The sequence below is a fragment of the Lonchura striata genome, chromosome 19 (genome assembly GCF_046129695.1).
Source record: "Lonchura striata isolate bLonStr1 chromosome 19, bLonStr1.mat, whole genome shotgun sequence".
Taxonomy (NCBI): Eukaryota; Metazoa; Chordata; class Aves; order Passeriformes; family Estrildidae; genus Lonchura; species Lonchura striata.
In genome coordinates, this window is record NC_134621.1 from 5,191,559 (window position 1) to 5,205,715 (window position 14,157).

The window sequence follows — 14,157 nt, forward strand, 5'->3', positions numbered from 1 at the left end:
TCAGAAGTTGTTAGCTTAACTCTCCCCAAAATCTGACATCCAGAGACAAATTAAGTTCCCTGCAGTGCAGAGTAAGAGTATTACTGTAGTCCTGACAGGCTTTTGGGCAAGCCTCCAAATAAAGGCTGAAAAAGCTTGGATTCCACCAGGTGTTGGAGCAAGCTGTCACCTACAGCAAATTGTCTCATTACTCTTATCTACCAGGAGCTTTGTCCAGCTAGTCTACAACTGAGCCAGCAATAATGACTCTTCCATTTGCTGAATATCACATCCAACCTTTGACAAGGCTGTGCTGCTGGGCAGAGCATGGATCTGATCACCAGTAAGTAAAGCAGAAATTCTAAAACATTGCAAGATGACTATGGGACTATGGATCTAAGCCTTTTCTCTTTTCAGCAAAAGTGGAACTCTAACAGAATTTAGGAGCTTTAGAATTTACATCCTTCTAACTCACTTTCCTCTACTTCCCATGGCACAAATTTCTTCTCCTTCCACAAAATGTCTTTTCTGGTGTGCATTGCTCCAGAGGTCTCTCTTACATATAAACACAACATGATACTATAAGATTACACTATGATTGTCTTGGGAAAGTCTTTCTGTTGGCTAATAATTCCTGGTTCTATTTTTTAATATCACAAGGAAGTTCAGGGCTTGGATATATCCTTCTCCTAAATCCAAATAAAAAAAGAAGCAGCTAGATATGCAAATCAACCCAAACCACCCACACACCTCCTAAATACAAGGGGACTGGCCTTTGCCAGCTGAGATTTACTACCCTTGTTTATACAACTCTACCTTCTTCAAAGAAGGATTCTGGAGATTCCATCCTTGTGGCAGTCACCTACACCACAGCTCTGACAATGCTGTCTTAACTTCAAGGAAAACAAAAGGCATCCAAAAGCTTACTCAGAAAGCCACTCTGCCCCACTCTGCAGTTAGGTAACAGTATTTTCACTCCTGCAGGCAATCCTGCATCTGCATTCTGGGGGAGAAGGAGCGGACATTCAATATTCAGAGTGCTGGTTATCAAAGGCCTGCCTGCAGAAACACAACCAGCACCTTCAAGTGCCATTTTTTGGCTGCCAGGCTGGTCAGCATGAGCCACTGGTCTGGACTCTGCTCTACTTTTCTGTTCTGTGACCCTTTCAATGTGCACACAATGAGGGAATAAAGTTATTTTCAGTCACTTCATATCCCTGCCAGGCCAATTAGCAACTACAAAGAGAATATCAGACAAAGTTACTGGAGTGAAGCTGACAAAGAGCTCCCAGCAAAGGGCTGGGAGTGGGAAAGAAGAAAAAGTACTTTTGTGTGCTTGCACACAGCAGTTTAGAGCCTTAGTATCTTGCCTTTAATTTGAGAGTGACTCTTGTATAAGGAAAGGCAAGACAAGATGATTATAAGGATAAAATGGTCACTAACAATAAAAGGACTAAGATAAATCCATGATCCTTCTTTTTAATCCCCTCCAAGATAAGATTTATTAGTTGATCTACTGATGCTCTCACTTGTTCAAATAAAACTAAGAGCCTGAATTTCTCTCTGGATCTGGATTTCAAAAGCATCCAGCAGGGGTGGGTGGCTATGGCTACAGGGCAGGAGGCTGAGCTGGGCAGGAGACAGGATTTCTGCACTGCCCTCAGTGACATTCTGCTCCTGGCAGCAAACTGAAATGTGATCCTGAATGCAAAACACGCCATTCCCTAAAGTTCACAGCACATCATCTGCATGCTTAGGAACACCACCCTGGAGTCCTTCAGTGCTAGGAAGCAGGAAACACACCAAGGGTGTTAAAAATACAAAGGATAGGCTGGAAAGAGTGAATATTTCCTGTTTAGAGAAATTCAAAAGCTGTAATGGACAACATAACAAGAGCTTGTGAAAATAATCACTGGCGCACAAAACACTGCTTCATCATCATAGATGTTCAGGGCTTCTCCAAAATTTGAACACACTGACCAGCCCAGAAACAGTTAAGTTTTTCTCACATGCCTAATTTAAGGTACCAGCAGTCGTAGACTGTAGACATTTCACACAGAGAAAGCAAGAAGGCAAGTCTTTCCTGTGCAAATCTGCATACAGAGCAAGGAGAATGTTTAATTTTCCAACTTTTAAAAAGGGTTTTCATTTAGAACCAAAAATTCCAAACACAGCTAACCCCAGATAGGTTAGGATGTCTTAGTATTGGGGTAACTGAAGCCAATAGCAAAAACAGGTTAGGATGAAAAATCAACCTTCCTCAATCTCTGCACCTGGACTGGCACTGGAGCCATTGAAGATGCAATTTGCATGCTGTCTTTTAAATGCAGAATCTATCAAAATAAAACTGCAATAATTTTGTCATTCCAACTAAACACCTCCCATGCATTACAGAGGTTTTGCAAACACTCGGGAAATAGGTTCACACACTGGGGCTCCAGCAACTTAATAAATTCTGGAGGTAGCCTGCAAATCTGCAGAGTTGTGCATCCACTCACTCCTGACTGCAAGATCTCTGTGTGCTCTCCTCCCAAACTCCTCTGTTTCAGGGACTCCTGCAATTCCCACTTCCATCCCTACCCTGATGCAGGGACACTCCACACTCTGGACCCACCCTAGTTTTGTGCCCTGCTATTCCATACTGGAATATCTGCTTCCTTCTGTCCTCCCGGTTCTTATCTCCGTTCTGTCTGCCCGGGCAATTAGTCACGTCGACATGTTACACTCTGCAGGACAGAAATGAATTGGGACTGCTTTGCTGGGACATGTTGGAGGGTGTCAAATATTCAGCAGCAGACAATCAGAGATGCCTGAAGCTGTGGCTGCTCTAATCAGACACCACATGCTCCCAGCACAGCCAATTTACCCCTTCCACTTTCCCAGCACACTGCATTCTCCTCAGGATTTTCAAGCCTAGAGCAGTTTGTGAAACTTGGGAATGGCTGGATGTGGTGTTCAAGTGTCATCATGTTGCATTCAGCCTGAAAAATATTTCCAAATCATTGGGCAAGAGTGAAACCCGGGATAGGGTTCACCAAATAATCCAATGCTAACTGCAAGGCAATTGTCTGGAAGTCCTGTATGCCAGACCCAGGCAATGGTTATCCCACAGCTTACAGGGAAAGGTCTGTAACCCACCTTAGAATATCTCTATTTTATACAATTGAGTGAATTCTGTGCCTGGGTTTGCCAAGTGTGTCTGATATCCTTTTTAAATTGGAAAATATATCCACATCCCCCTGCAACTTGTTTCAGTTTGGAAGTGCCCTGAACAAAGAGCAAGTCTTGCAGCCCAATCTGAGTATCAACAAGTGTTTGAAACATCCTTCTGGACAGCAGAACTTTGCAAGGGTCCATTCAACCTTTTCTTTTATCAGATCATCTCTTGAATAACAATGTCCTATACAGCCAATGTATTTATATAGTTAAAAATACTATGGCTCAGATTTTCCAAGGATTTCAAATCACTTAACCATCAGTATGAGACAGCATTGTTGAATTTTAATAAAAAACTGTACAGCATGATATATTACCTACCAAACCTATAAAGCAACTAGCAAAAAGAATGATCAAGTAATTATAGAACCTATAGACAGTTGAAAAGAAAAATGTGTTTCAGAAGCTGCTGTCTTTAGGGAGAAAAATAAATCAACCTAATGATACTGTTTTCCGTAAAGTGTTCAATCACTGATGCTTTCATGTTATTTACTGAAAATTCCCAACACAGATTAGTCTATGAAAAATGATGGGGAGTATGAACATTTCTTGCTGCCAAAAGTGAATTCCTCAAGAACAGAAGCCTGATCTGTCAACCAAGAATAGAAACACGGGGGAACAGATAATAACCAAAAAAAGCAGCTGCCTTGGAGAAAATGGCTTTGATTTGAGCTGATTGTTTTGATATCCACAGAACCATACGGTCTTCCTATTCATGAGGAGCTGATGTCTGCCTGATAATTTGCAACATGGGCACATTTGCTGATATATGGCCTTCCAAAGGTGCATCTAGTGATCCTGTCAATTGCTTTGAGACCCACTGAGAGCATGGAATAATTACAGCAAGGGAGCTGGCAGACACACTTCTTGGCTTCATTATCTGCCTGTGAAAAAAGACTTGTCAGAATTTGGGCCAGCTAAACATTCTCTGCCTCAATAACCCCAGACTGCAGATAGGAATATGCATATCTGCTTCAGAGGGAGACTGAAGTAAATTTATTAGTATCTGTGAAGTGAGATCCTCTGAAATAGTGTTGTGTATGTGCTAAGTATTATCAACTCAGTAGTGGTCACATACCTCATTTGAACCTGGCTGTGAAGAATCAGGAGCTGATTTCACACAGTCTCTGCTTCCCTTCCTAAATGACAGGAATCAGAGAGAGGTCTATTCTGCACTGAATCACAAACAGGATGAAACTTGAAATTAATTTAGAGTTTGTCATCCATTGACAACTGTGTCTCTTGGAGGTGAAATTACTTTTTGTTTAAACCTTACTTGCTGAGTTTTCCAATAAAAAATATCTGACTGTTTCCTACTTTCTCCAGCAAATTCAGGACTTGCACATTGGACTGTTTCAAAAGAGAGTCATTGCTCAAAATGAAACCTGAGCAACAAAGAGGGAGAAGGGGAGTAGGGAATTGCTTTGGCACACTTTTAAGTCAGAACTTTGCTTTACTTACGAGATTAAGATTGATAAAATAAGGTGTTCCACAAGTGAAAGAACACTTTTATTTTTGTTTTAGTTTCATTTTGATGAACTCAGAAGCAATTATCAAAACAAGTATGATCAAAATGATTATAAAGCTAGTTTAATCTACCTTACTGTTTCCACAGGTGCCGATACTATTTCAAATTAACGTATTGTAAATCTGAGAACTCTTTGCTGTGTTCCTTTGTCCTTACTTGGTTAAAAAGAAAAAAGAGTGTTTGGGAACTAAAGGATTGCTTTACTTTTTGTGCTTCAGGTAGGGCCTGCCATAGAAAGTCACAGCATGTAGAGAGTCTGTATCAAAGTGAAAAATGCAACAAAAGACACAATTCTGAAAGGTGGAAGGGCCCCTGCAGCTTCTGCAGAGACAAGATGTTGTGGCAAAATGTCTTGAAAAGAAATTTTTATAGCAAATCTATGGAAGAATTCACTGCAAAAGTGACAGCTGTCATTCATCATCAGGCTAATGTAACCAAGATTGTATAACTACCTCCATTTAAAATTAAATAATACTGAGATGTTAGAAAACCACAGAAATAAAATGGCACAAAAGAGTTAAAAAGCTTGTGCTGTATTTATAGGACCTTTCAACAAATCAATTTTTGCTAATATACACTGACTCAGACAAAAGCGCAGCTTTTCCTCGTAATTCTAGATTATAAATAAAAGTGTTGTATTCATAGTTTATAGTAAAAACAGGTTAGAAAGCATTCTTACACCAGTGTTTGCCATTTGGAGATACTTGATAAACACAGTGCCAATGGGAAGATGTTCTCTGGGAGTTTCCCAGAGCAGACTCAGCACCTTAAGGCCATTCAGACCAAGCTCAAACACCCATTCCAAGCACAGCACAGCCCTTACCTAGGAAAGGCACTTCACAGATTGTGTATTTTGCTGTTCTCACAAGCCCCACAAAAGTTTTATGATGAACACATGTAGGATGAGCCATGTCTAGAAATAGGGCAGTGAGCTGCCTTGCTCTACTGTGAAAGGAAAACAGGAGCTCTCTGCAGCTCATGAACAATCACAGAATAATGAGGTTGGAAGAGACCTCTAAGATCACCAAGTCCAACCCATGCCCTAACACCTCAACTAGACTATAACACCGAGTGCCATGTCCAATCTTTTTTTAAACACATCCAGAGATGGTGATTCCACCACCTCCCTGGGATGATAATTCCAGTACTTTATTATTCTTTTGGTGAAAATTTTTTTCCTAATATCCAACCTATACCTTCCCCCAGTCTTCACTCAAGAGCATCACAGAGATCCACAGTACACTATTTAATGTTCAAATACACACATTACCACAGATGTGAACCCCACCAATCCAAAGCATACCCTCCTCCCACAAATCTAAGTGCAGGACAACGCTGCCCAAGCAGGTCATTCTTTTTGGCCAACCCAACCCAACCCTTTTGGCCAAGCCCCCGTGGCCCCTGGCTCTGCTCCTGGCCAGTCCCAGCCAGCCACAGGGGGATATAAACCCTCCCAACCCACACCTTCTTAGGGTTGTGTCTCTGCTGGGGCAGGTTGGTCTGAATGATTGCAGTGGCTTCCAGCACCTAATTTGGGTAGGGCTCTGACAGATCAAAATGTAAACAGAGCTGTAATGTGAAGATTAGAGGACAAAGGCTTGCTTTCTTGCTTCCACCTGCAGCACCAATATTGATTTGCTTGGCGACCGAGGCTAGAAGCACTAATATCTTAATCCTCTCATCAGATAAAAAATGTTGGCAAGATGTTTGTTTAAAAGGTCATGGTTGAAAAGAATATTATGTATTTTTTTCCAATAAGCTTGACTAAAAGATAGAAAATATGAACCACTTCTCTAAAGCATAAAGCACCATGTAGCTATTTCTATGTATGCCTATATTAGGCAGGGTTCTTGGAAAATAAATTTAGTTTGCTTGCTAGGGTATTCAAATTTTACTACATTTGAGCAAGCCCTGTAGATTAATGCAGTACAGCAGCTGTTGAGTAGCAGTTTGTTTACACAGAAACCTGCATTTTTAATTAACTTAAAAGTGTTTCATAGAGCTCATGTGTGTGTCTCATTGTGTGTGTCTCATTGTGTGTGAGCTGTCTGTTCAACTAGGAAGTTTATTCTACAATTGTCGGGGGAAATAATAGGATTTTAAAGAAGCAGTCCTTAGTAGCTTCCTTTTCTGAGAAAACATGAAGATATTGGGGCCTTGGTAGCTGCCTCAGGAAGATGGATGGGCGCTTATGATCTCTGATACTATCTTGGTAACTTTTAAGACTGGTAAGCCTAACTTAAGGAAACTCTTCCGTGGCACAAAATTTCCTGTGAAAACTCAGTGTTAAATGTGTAACTAAAACACTCTCCACTGCTTCATGGGTTTTCCCTTTCTCTCTATCTTCTGGGTAGATTGTATCATCTATGACAAATTTCTCATGCTTTATGTAATGGCATTTTTAAAGGGGATTTATTAGGCTTTTCCTTACCAGTAACAGCCTCTGTTATCCTGACAGGGAAAAGCTCCCAAGCGGACAAACAGAAAGAACTGTATGGAACACAGCTTTAGAGAATTGAAAGAGGTGGACGTCTGGGACAAACCGAAGCGTGCCACGAACTTCTGCTGATCAGAACACCGCGGTGCAGCAGGCACAGGAGTGAAGCGATATGAAAGAACTGAGTGAATGCTGCTATCCCGGCTGGAAGGAGTCTGGAAAACCTCCTGAAGGCCAGAATTTGGGAACAGACACTAAACCTTTATGCGGAGTATGAAACTGGAGCTTCCCCAAGCGCACCAGGGCTGATGGGCACCCCCCGGCCTGGCCCCGAGCCCGGTGCCCCGAGGGATGCTCCGTGGCGCTGCTAGCCCGAGCCTGTCCCGAAGTTGCGGGAGAAAGCTGCCATCATGTGTTTAGACTGCCTTTTGTGTGTCCTTTTCTAATTTCCTCTCCCTCCTTAGCCGCTGGGTAACGCTTCGGCGAACTGCGGGCAATGGGGCCGCAGGGCTGCGGGACCGCCGCGGGCAGCCCCTAGCCGAGGTGGGGACCCTGGCCGCGTTCCCCAGAGGGCCCCGGCCCGGCCCGGCCCTGCCCCGCCGCCCGGCCCGTACTCACCCGCCGCGCCGGGCGCTGCCGGCGGGGCCGCTCGCCCGCCGCGCCGCCGGGGCCGCCATCTCGGTCACTGGCAGGCGGGACGCCCCGGCGCCGGGGACCCGCGGGGGCGCTTCGAGGCCGCCGCAAGAAGCCGCCGTCTGGTTGGTGCGAGCCCGCGCGGCCGCCCGCACGCCGCACGCTGATTGGCTGGGTCGGGGTGGCGCGCGAAGCCAGGCGCCCTCCCTGGCGTCTGGTCGGGGCCAGCCGTGAGGGGAGGCTGAGGGGAAAGGGTGGCAGCGCTGAGGGGGCGGCGGGCGGAGCGGAGACCCAGGGCAAGGGTCACCCCAAGGCTGCTGGGGAGACGTCGTGGGAACGGTGGTGAGGGGCAGTGAAGTGGCTTTGGGGTGAAGGGAACGAGGGAGGGCATGGAGAGGGCCCGAGAGCTGTCCGTGGCCCGAGGTTCCATGCCCTCGTCAATGACAGGCCGTGGTGGGTGCCCCAGGGAAGGGGGTGAGAGGGAAGGTGAGTCCCTTTTAAGGGACTGTCCCGCTGCAGGAGGAGGTGGCACCTGCAAGAGGAGGGTGACACCTGCAGATCTCCCGCTGAAAAGCCACTTTTTCCGTAGAGAACCAGCAGACTGGCAGGCACGGGAGCCATGAGGTGAAGGCGGATGCAGCGTGCCAGGTGCACAGGAAACCATGGCAGGGACGAGCACACAAACCTACCCAGCCTGTAATCTTAACATGAAATCTAAGCCTCTGCAGAATCTGGAAAGGAAATCAGAGGTGAGGGACATAGATGCCTCAATGCTGTGCCTCTGCCTGCAAACATTTGAGTCTTGACTTCTGAATTTGTAGTAAATTGAAACGATGTATGTCCGTCAATTTCAATTCCTTTCCTATTCCTATAATTCATTGCAGAGCTTGTATTATCCCGAGTTGCGATGTGGCAGTTCCCATGTGCGTTATTTTGTTACAAAATTCGACTAGCTTGCTAAACTACAAATGCCAAAGCCTGGTGCAGTTGTTTGCAATTTTGTACAAAGAGCTTAAGCTCTGCATTGTTTTCAATGCAGATGCAGTTTAAGAATGTAGCATTTTGAGAACTTCTCCATACTCCTTTGAGACAGTTTACTTTGACAGTGTCTGGATGCACACAGTGCAGGATTCTACGGGTGTGATTTCAGCTCTTTAAAATACAATTTAAATTTCAGTGAGGAGAATCAAGGTCACAGAATTCCTGGATTTCTGAGCTTGTTACTCAGAAGAGTTCCTTAGAATCAGTTAACAAAAAGCCCCACACCCGCGTGATGCTGAAAGTGGTTTTGGTGACTCAGAAGGAAACAAAATGGTAGATGTGGAGAATTCATGGCATAGTTTAGAGATGGTACGAGGAAGGGAAAGGAGACAAATGTCCTACTTCAATTGCAATAACACAAAATCATGAGTTGTGCTTAGTCCTGCACAAGCATCTCATTAGTTCCTCTTTAGAGTGTTCTACCCAATAAAATCTACTTAATTAGTTGAAGGTTTTAAGTAAAAGGTCAGAGTAAGGATACATCTTGAACAGAAATCTGGAATATAGGTTATTTTACCTCTGACACGGATTCCCTGTGGATCTTAAACAAGCCCCTAATAAACCATGTTTTCACTCACAAGTACGCTGTGTAGAGTTTCTGTCAGTGAAATGTTCACTTACAGGGGCAGGCAGGCTGCACCTTTAACCTGTTGGTGCTTTTACTTCCTCCTTGGTAAAACTGATCTAACTGCTCAGCTCAGGGACCTCGTGCTTGCAGAGCGCTGAGAATAAATGAGAAAGATCAAAATGCATTGTTACAGGGGAGGCTGGAGGGACAGAAACACCCTTGAATTGGCCAGTGTTGCAACAGATTCAGAAATAGGGCAGATATCCAGAGAGCTCTTTACCCATGTATTTTAGGAGTGGGCAACAAAGGGAAACTCGAGGCAAATGCTGTGAAGCACTCAAGAGGCACTAAGCTGGTGTGATTTTTGGACCTGAGAACTTTGTTGTAAAGCCCTGGTCTACAGGACAGTGCTCAAGTCATCATCCTCTCTGTTTTTTAATATTGCGGAATTGTGAATGAATGGTAAACAAGGCCATATTCATTCTGGATGTTTATAGCAATGTATTCTTTTGATATGGAGAAAACCACAAATCAGTCAATTTTGCCTGCAAATTAAGATCACTTCCCATACTTTTTTCTAAATAGCTATCAAAACTATTCATTGAGTGTTTTTTTTCTCCACATTCTTATATTTCTTGGAGTTGTTAAACCATGTAAAAGATTCCTATATCATTTTGGTGGGAGCTTATAGAAATTAAATAATTCAAACCTATGTGGGCAGTCTGCAAAAGCTTCATTTCATACTCCCCATGTGTCAGCACAGGGATCTGCTGGCTCCTCCTGGGGTCACAATCAGACTCAGTTTGCTGTGAGCTTCTGCCTGCAACAGCTTGTGAAGTCCTGCACATCCACGGGAACTATTTGACCTCCCTGCGTGTGCCTTTCAGTCAGTCCTCTCCAGGGTGGCTGCTGCGGGTAGAGCAGACATGAAAATTTCACTAGGACCACTTTAAAGCAGGTATTGTATGCAAAAAAAGCCAAAAACAACCCAAACCTTTCTTTGTCTTTTTTTTTTTTTTTTTTTTTAAGGTAAGCTCTCTGGCAAAGTGTTGAAGTTGCATTTTAATTAGTATTTGACAAGTATAGTTTCTGAACAGTCGTACAAAAGAATTTAAATATAATTAAATTAGTGAGAATATTTTGTATGGTTTAGAACTGGCAGTGGCTGTTTGTCTGATTCCCCCACCCCTTTGCATATTTCAGGACAGATGCTAAGAAATGACTATAATTATAATATGTGTAGTAGAAAAAGGAATTGAAAGGGGAAGATTGATACAAAAGCTGTCTGAGTCCTAAAAATCAAAAGGAGTAGTTGAGATGACCACCACCTTTACCAAGGCTGAAGGGAAGATAGCATTTCATTTTAGCTGAATTACATTACTTCCCAGCTCCTGTGTATTGCTTAATAAATAAGGGAGTTGCATGTAATTCAGTGTCTAATTGTAAAAAATAAGTGAGATAAGATATTTCTCAAAAGAGAGAGATTCTACCTTTTTGTAATAAGCAGCATCTGCTTTGTTTTTCTCCAAACTGAGAAGTAATTGAACTGACAATTCCAAGCTGTCCTGAAAAGGACAGATGACTGGATTGGGAGTAGGAAGAAAGCAGAAGTCCTTTTGTACTAAAGAAAGGGGGATGGCATACTGTAGTTGGATCTGTTTCAGAGCTTAAGCAGTTCTGGGTGACCCCAGCCAACTGCTTTTATTGTTTAATTTCTTAATGCCAGTGACAGCTATTTCAGGTCCCAGGTAGAACAGCCTTTCCTACACAGTCAGCTTTGTAAATCTTGTCATTTCTTCTTTGTGACCATAGAAACACCGGTGGTATGGAAAGAAATCTGATTGAGTGGAAGACTCATGGGTGGTTTTGGTTTGGACTTTTTTTCTGGTAGTTTTGAGCTTAAGTTTTCTCATCTCCTGGTCTATAAAAGTCAGAACAGCCCCTGTTTGTCTCACATGGTGATTAAACTGCTTCACAAGTGCTCTTGAGATCTGTAATGAGTAAAATTGTGAAGCTGTTCTGGCAGATCAGCTGTTCTGTCTGGGTCACAAGCAGCAACACTTATTGATTGCACTCGGGCAGATTTACAGAGACAGTTGTGATAACAGTTCAGGGTGTGTGTGAGAAGTCAGGGCTGAGCATGAGGAGGCTTTCAGCTGGCTCAGAAGTTAAAAACTGCCAATTCTGTTCCTAACGCTGCTGAACACTGGCATTAGTTTATTGTATGGTTTTGGGCAAGCCCTCTCTGCTCTGTTTCCCTGTTTGCAGAATATGGATATCTATATATTTATATGTCTACACATCTATTATCTGTTATCATACATCTATTCCATCCCTTTGATATTGTTGCCTTTAGCACTAACCTAAAGCTGCAAATCAAAATGAGACCAACTCACCAATAGACAGCAAAGCAGTTACCCAAAATCATTAATTATCCTACTCTGAAGAACAGACACAGAAAACACATTTGGACAGGGTTTTTTCCTTAGCTTTGCTGTCTGATTCCCTAATTAGTCCTATCACATGATGTTCCAAATATGGGCATGTGGGGAAATCCTATAGACCAGAAACCTAAATCATGAATTAAGGTTTTAGAGAAACTCTTGTAATGCCAGTTAAGTCTTGTAGACTCTTCTCCTTGGTGTCCAGTTTAATATGAGCTGACCAAAAAAGTGAATTTGTTGCTAGTTCTGTCTGTATGTGGTACATGCAGTTTTGTTTCAGTCTGTGGTCTGACTTTAGAACCTCAGTGTTAGGTTTTTCTCAAGGTATTCAGTATCTTCCTAGAGTAGGTCATATTTGTTGCTCTTTGGTTGCATCAGGCATGTTTGAAGCAACTTTGTTCCAAGACAGACCCAAATATGTAGTAAATTGAATAGTTTTGGATTTTATGGCTAATGTCTCTGGTTTGATTATCACACTGAGGCAAACATGGGTTGATGTGGGAAGAAAAAGGCAAGAAGGTAATATTCATGCAATAAATCTCAACAGCCCCATTCCCAGCGTTCCCCATTCCCTCCATGCTGTGCCTACATTCCTGTCATTCCCCACTGTATCCCTGCACATCTCAGAGAGAGGTGTATATCCAGGCAGTCCCCCCACAGCTGTCAGAACAGTCTTCTGGCAGTAAATTTTCAACAGGGAAGAAAATTGATCGGGGCCTGTCTGCATCTATTCCACATTCCCTGTGGCAGAATGTCTGATTTGCCATGGGAGCAGGCTTTGTGTCCTGCTTCGTACATCAGGCTGCTTAGATACAACTTATACACAACACACAGAGTGAGTGTTCCCTATACAAACTGCAGCAATACAATGCAGAATCACAGCATGAAGTTTGAAGCATCTTAGGATGTGCTGAGCTAGTCAAGGGTTTGTTTTTTAAAAAAAAAAACTACAATTCTTTGAAAGCAGGAAATGCGTCAGAGGAAGAAAGGTGTATGTTATAAATGTATTTCATTACAATTATTGTGCCAGATGCCTTTAAAAAAAAACATTGCAACAAACACAAAGTTCCTTAAATTGTCAACAGTGTATTGTAGTTCATGATGATGACAGATCCTCATGTCTGAGGAGAACAGCCTTAGGAACATGGCATTAATAGGACTATTCCAAGCAGCAATTTTAAACCTTTAGTGGCTGCTTGACCCATTTTAACAAATATTCCTCTGATCTATTGATAGCAAAACCCATACATTTATTTCTCCAGACTGCTCTGAGAAGTTTAAAAAGGTATGCAAAAGAAAGGTCAGACACAAGAATTTTTCTTACCTTCTTAAAATACTCAGTGCTAATCTTGGATTAGATTTTATTATCATCAACTGTCATAGAAAATTCAAGCTATTCCTAGACTGAAAAAAAAAAAAAAAAGAACCTTGGCAAAACAATGTCTCTATTGCCTATTTCACCCTTGCTCACAGCTATGTCAAGATTTTTGGCTTTTGCTTTAGCAAAGCTGCACAGTATTGCACAATAAGTTGTGTGTTTCTATAAAGTATTAACTTGTTTGTAAGCTGGGGGAACATTCTACATGGATTGGTTTGCAAGCAAGTACATCTCAGCAATTCCTCAGTCAGGAATACCTTTCTGTAACACTCTAATCTCTGCTATTTCTGAAATTTGTTGCTTGTTTGATTTTCTAGGACTGCCCTTTTACAGTCAGGCAGCTGCAGCCCCATAAAGTAGCTGTCATTCAACTGGCAGCTGTTGGCCATAGCTGGCTTTTCAAGTCCAGCTAAAAGTAGCTCCTATAGCTTCTTTGAGATGTTATTTAACTTAGAGAAACTTACTATGAACTTCTAAATCCCCATGTTGAGGGCATACATGAAACATGAGATTCTGTAGGACTGTTCTATGAACAAGTACTGGGGACTTGAGCAATCTTGGAATCCAGCTCCAATTTCATCAATCTTGGTGTCACTTCTGAATGAATCATTTCTGCATCCTCAGAAAGAATGTCTGAAACATTTGTAACATCTCAACTCCTAATGCTCCTTTTCTCCACCCTTTCCAATGTTTTGCATGAAGTATGGGAGGAACTCACATCTTCCCCCAAAACCCAAATCTGGGAATAACTTAAAACCCCTTAAAGACAATGTTGTGAGGATGAGAAAATGAACTTGCCAAGGATTTAAAGCACAAATTTAATCCAATCTTTATCAAGCTTCTTAAGCATTTATAATGAGAATGTAAGCAGGCAATGTTTGCAGAACATGTTTTATAAGCTGGATTGTCTGAGGTTGTGGTAAATATTCTGAT

At 42.6% G+C, this 14,157-nt stretch overlaps 1 protein-coding gene across 1 annotated transcript in view; it reads right to left on the reverse strand.

Annotated features, from left to right (window-relative positions):
- Positions 1–7,842: 7,842 nt before the first annotated feature.
- LOC144247240 (transmembrane protein 94-like) overlaps positions 7,843–14,157 on the reverse strand; it is a 40,863-nt gene continuing 34,548 nt past the window's right edge. The window contains exons 24-25 of the mRNA XM_077787436.1: positions 8,483–8,524; positions 7,843–8,394 (exon numbers count right to left, since the gene is read on the reverse strand). Of these exons, the coding sequence (XP_077643562.1) occupies positions 7,843–8,394; positions 8,483–8,524 (594 nt within the window). The remainder of the gene's footprint in view (positions 8,395–8,482; positions 8,525–14,157) is intronic.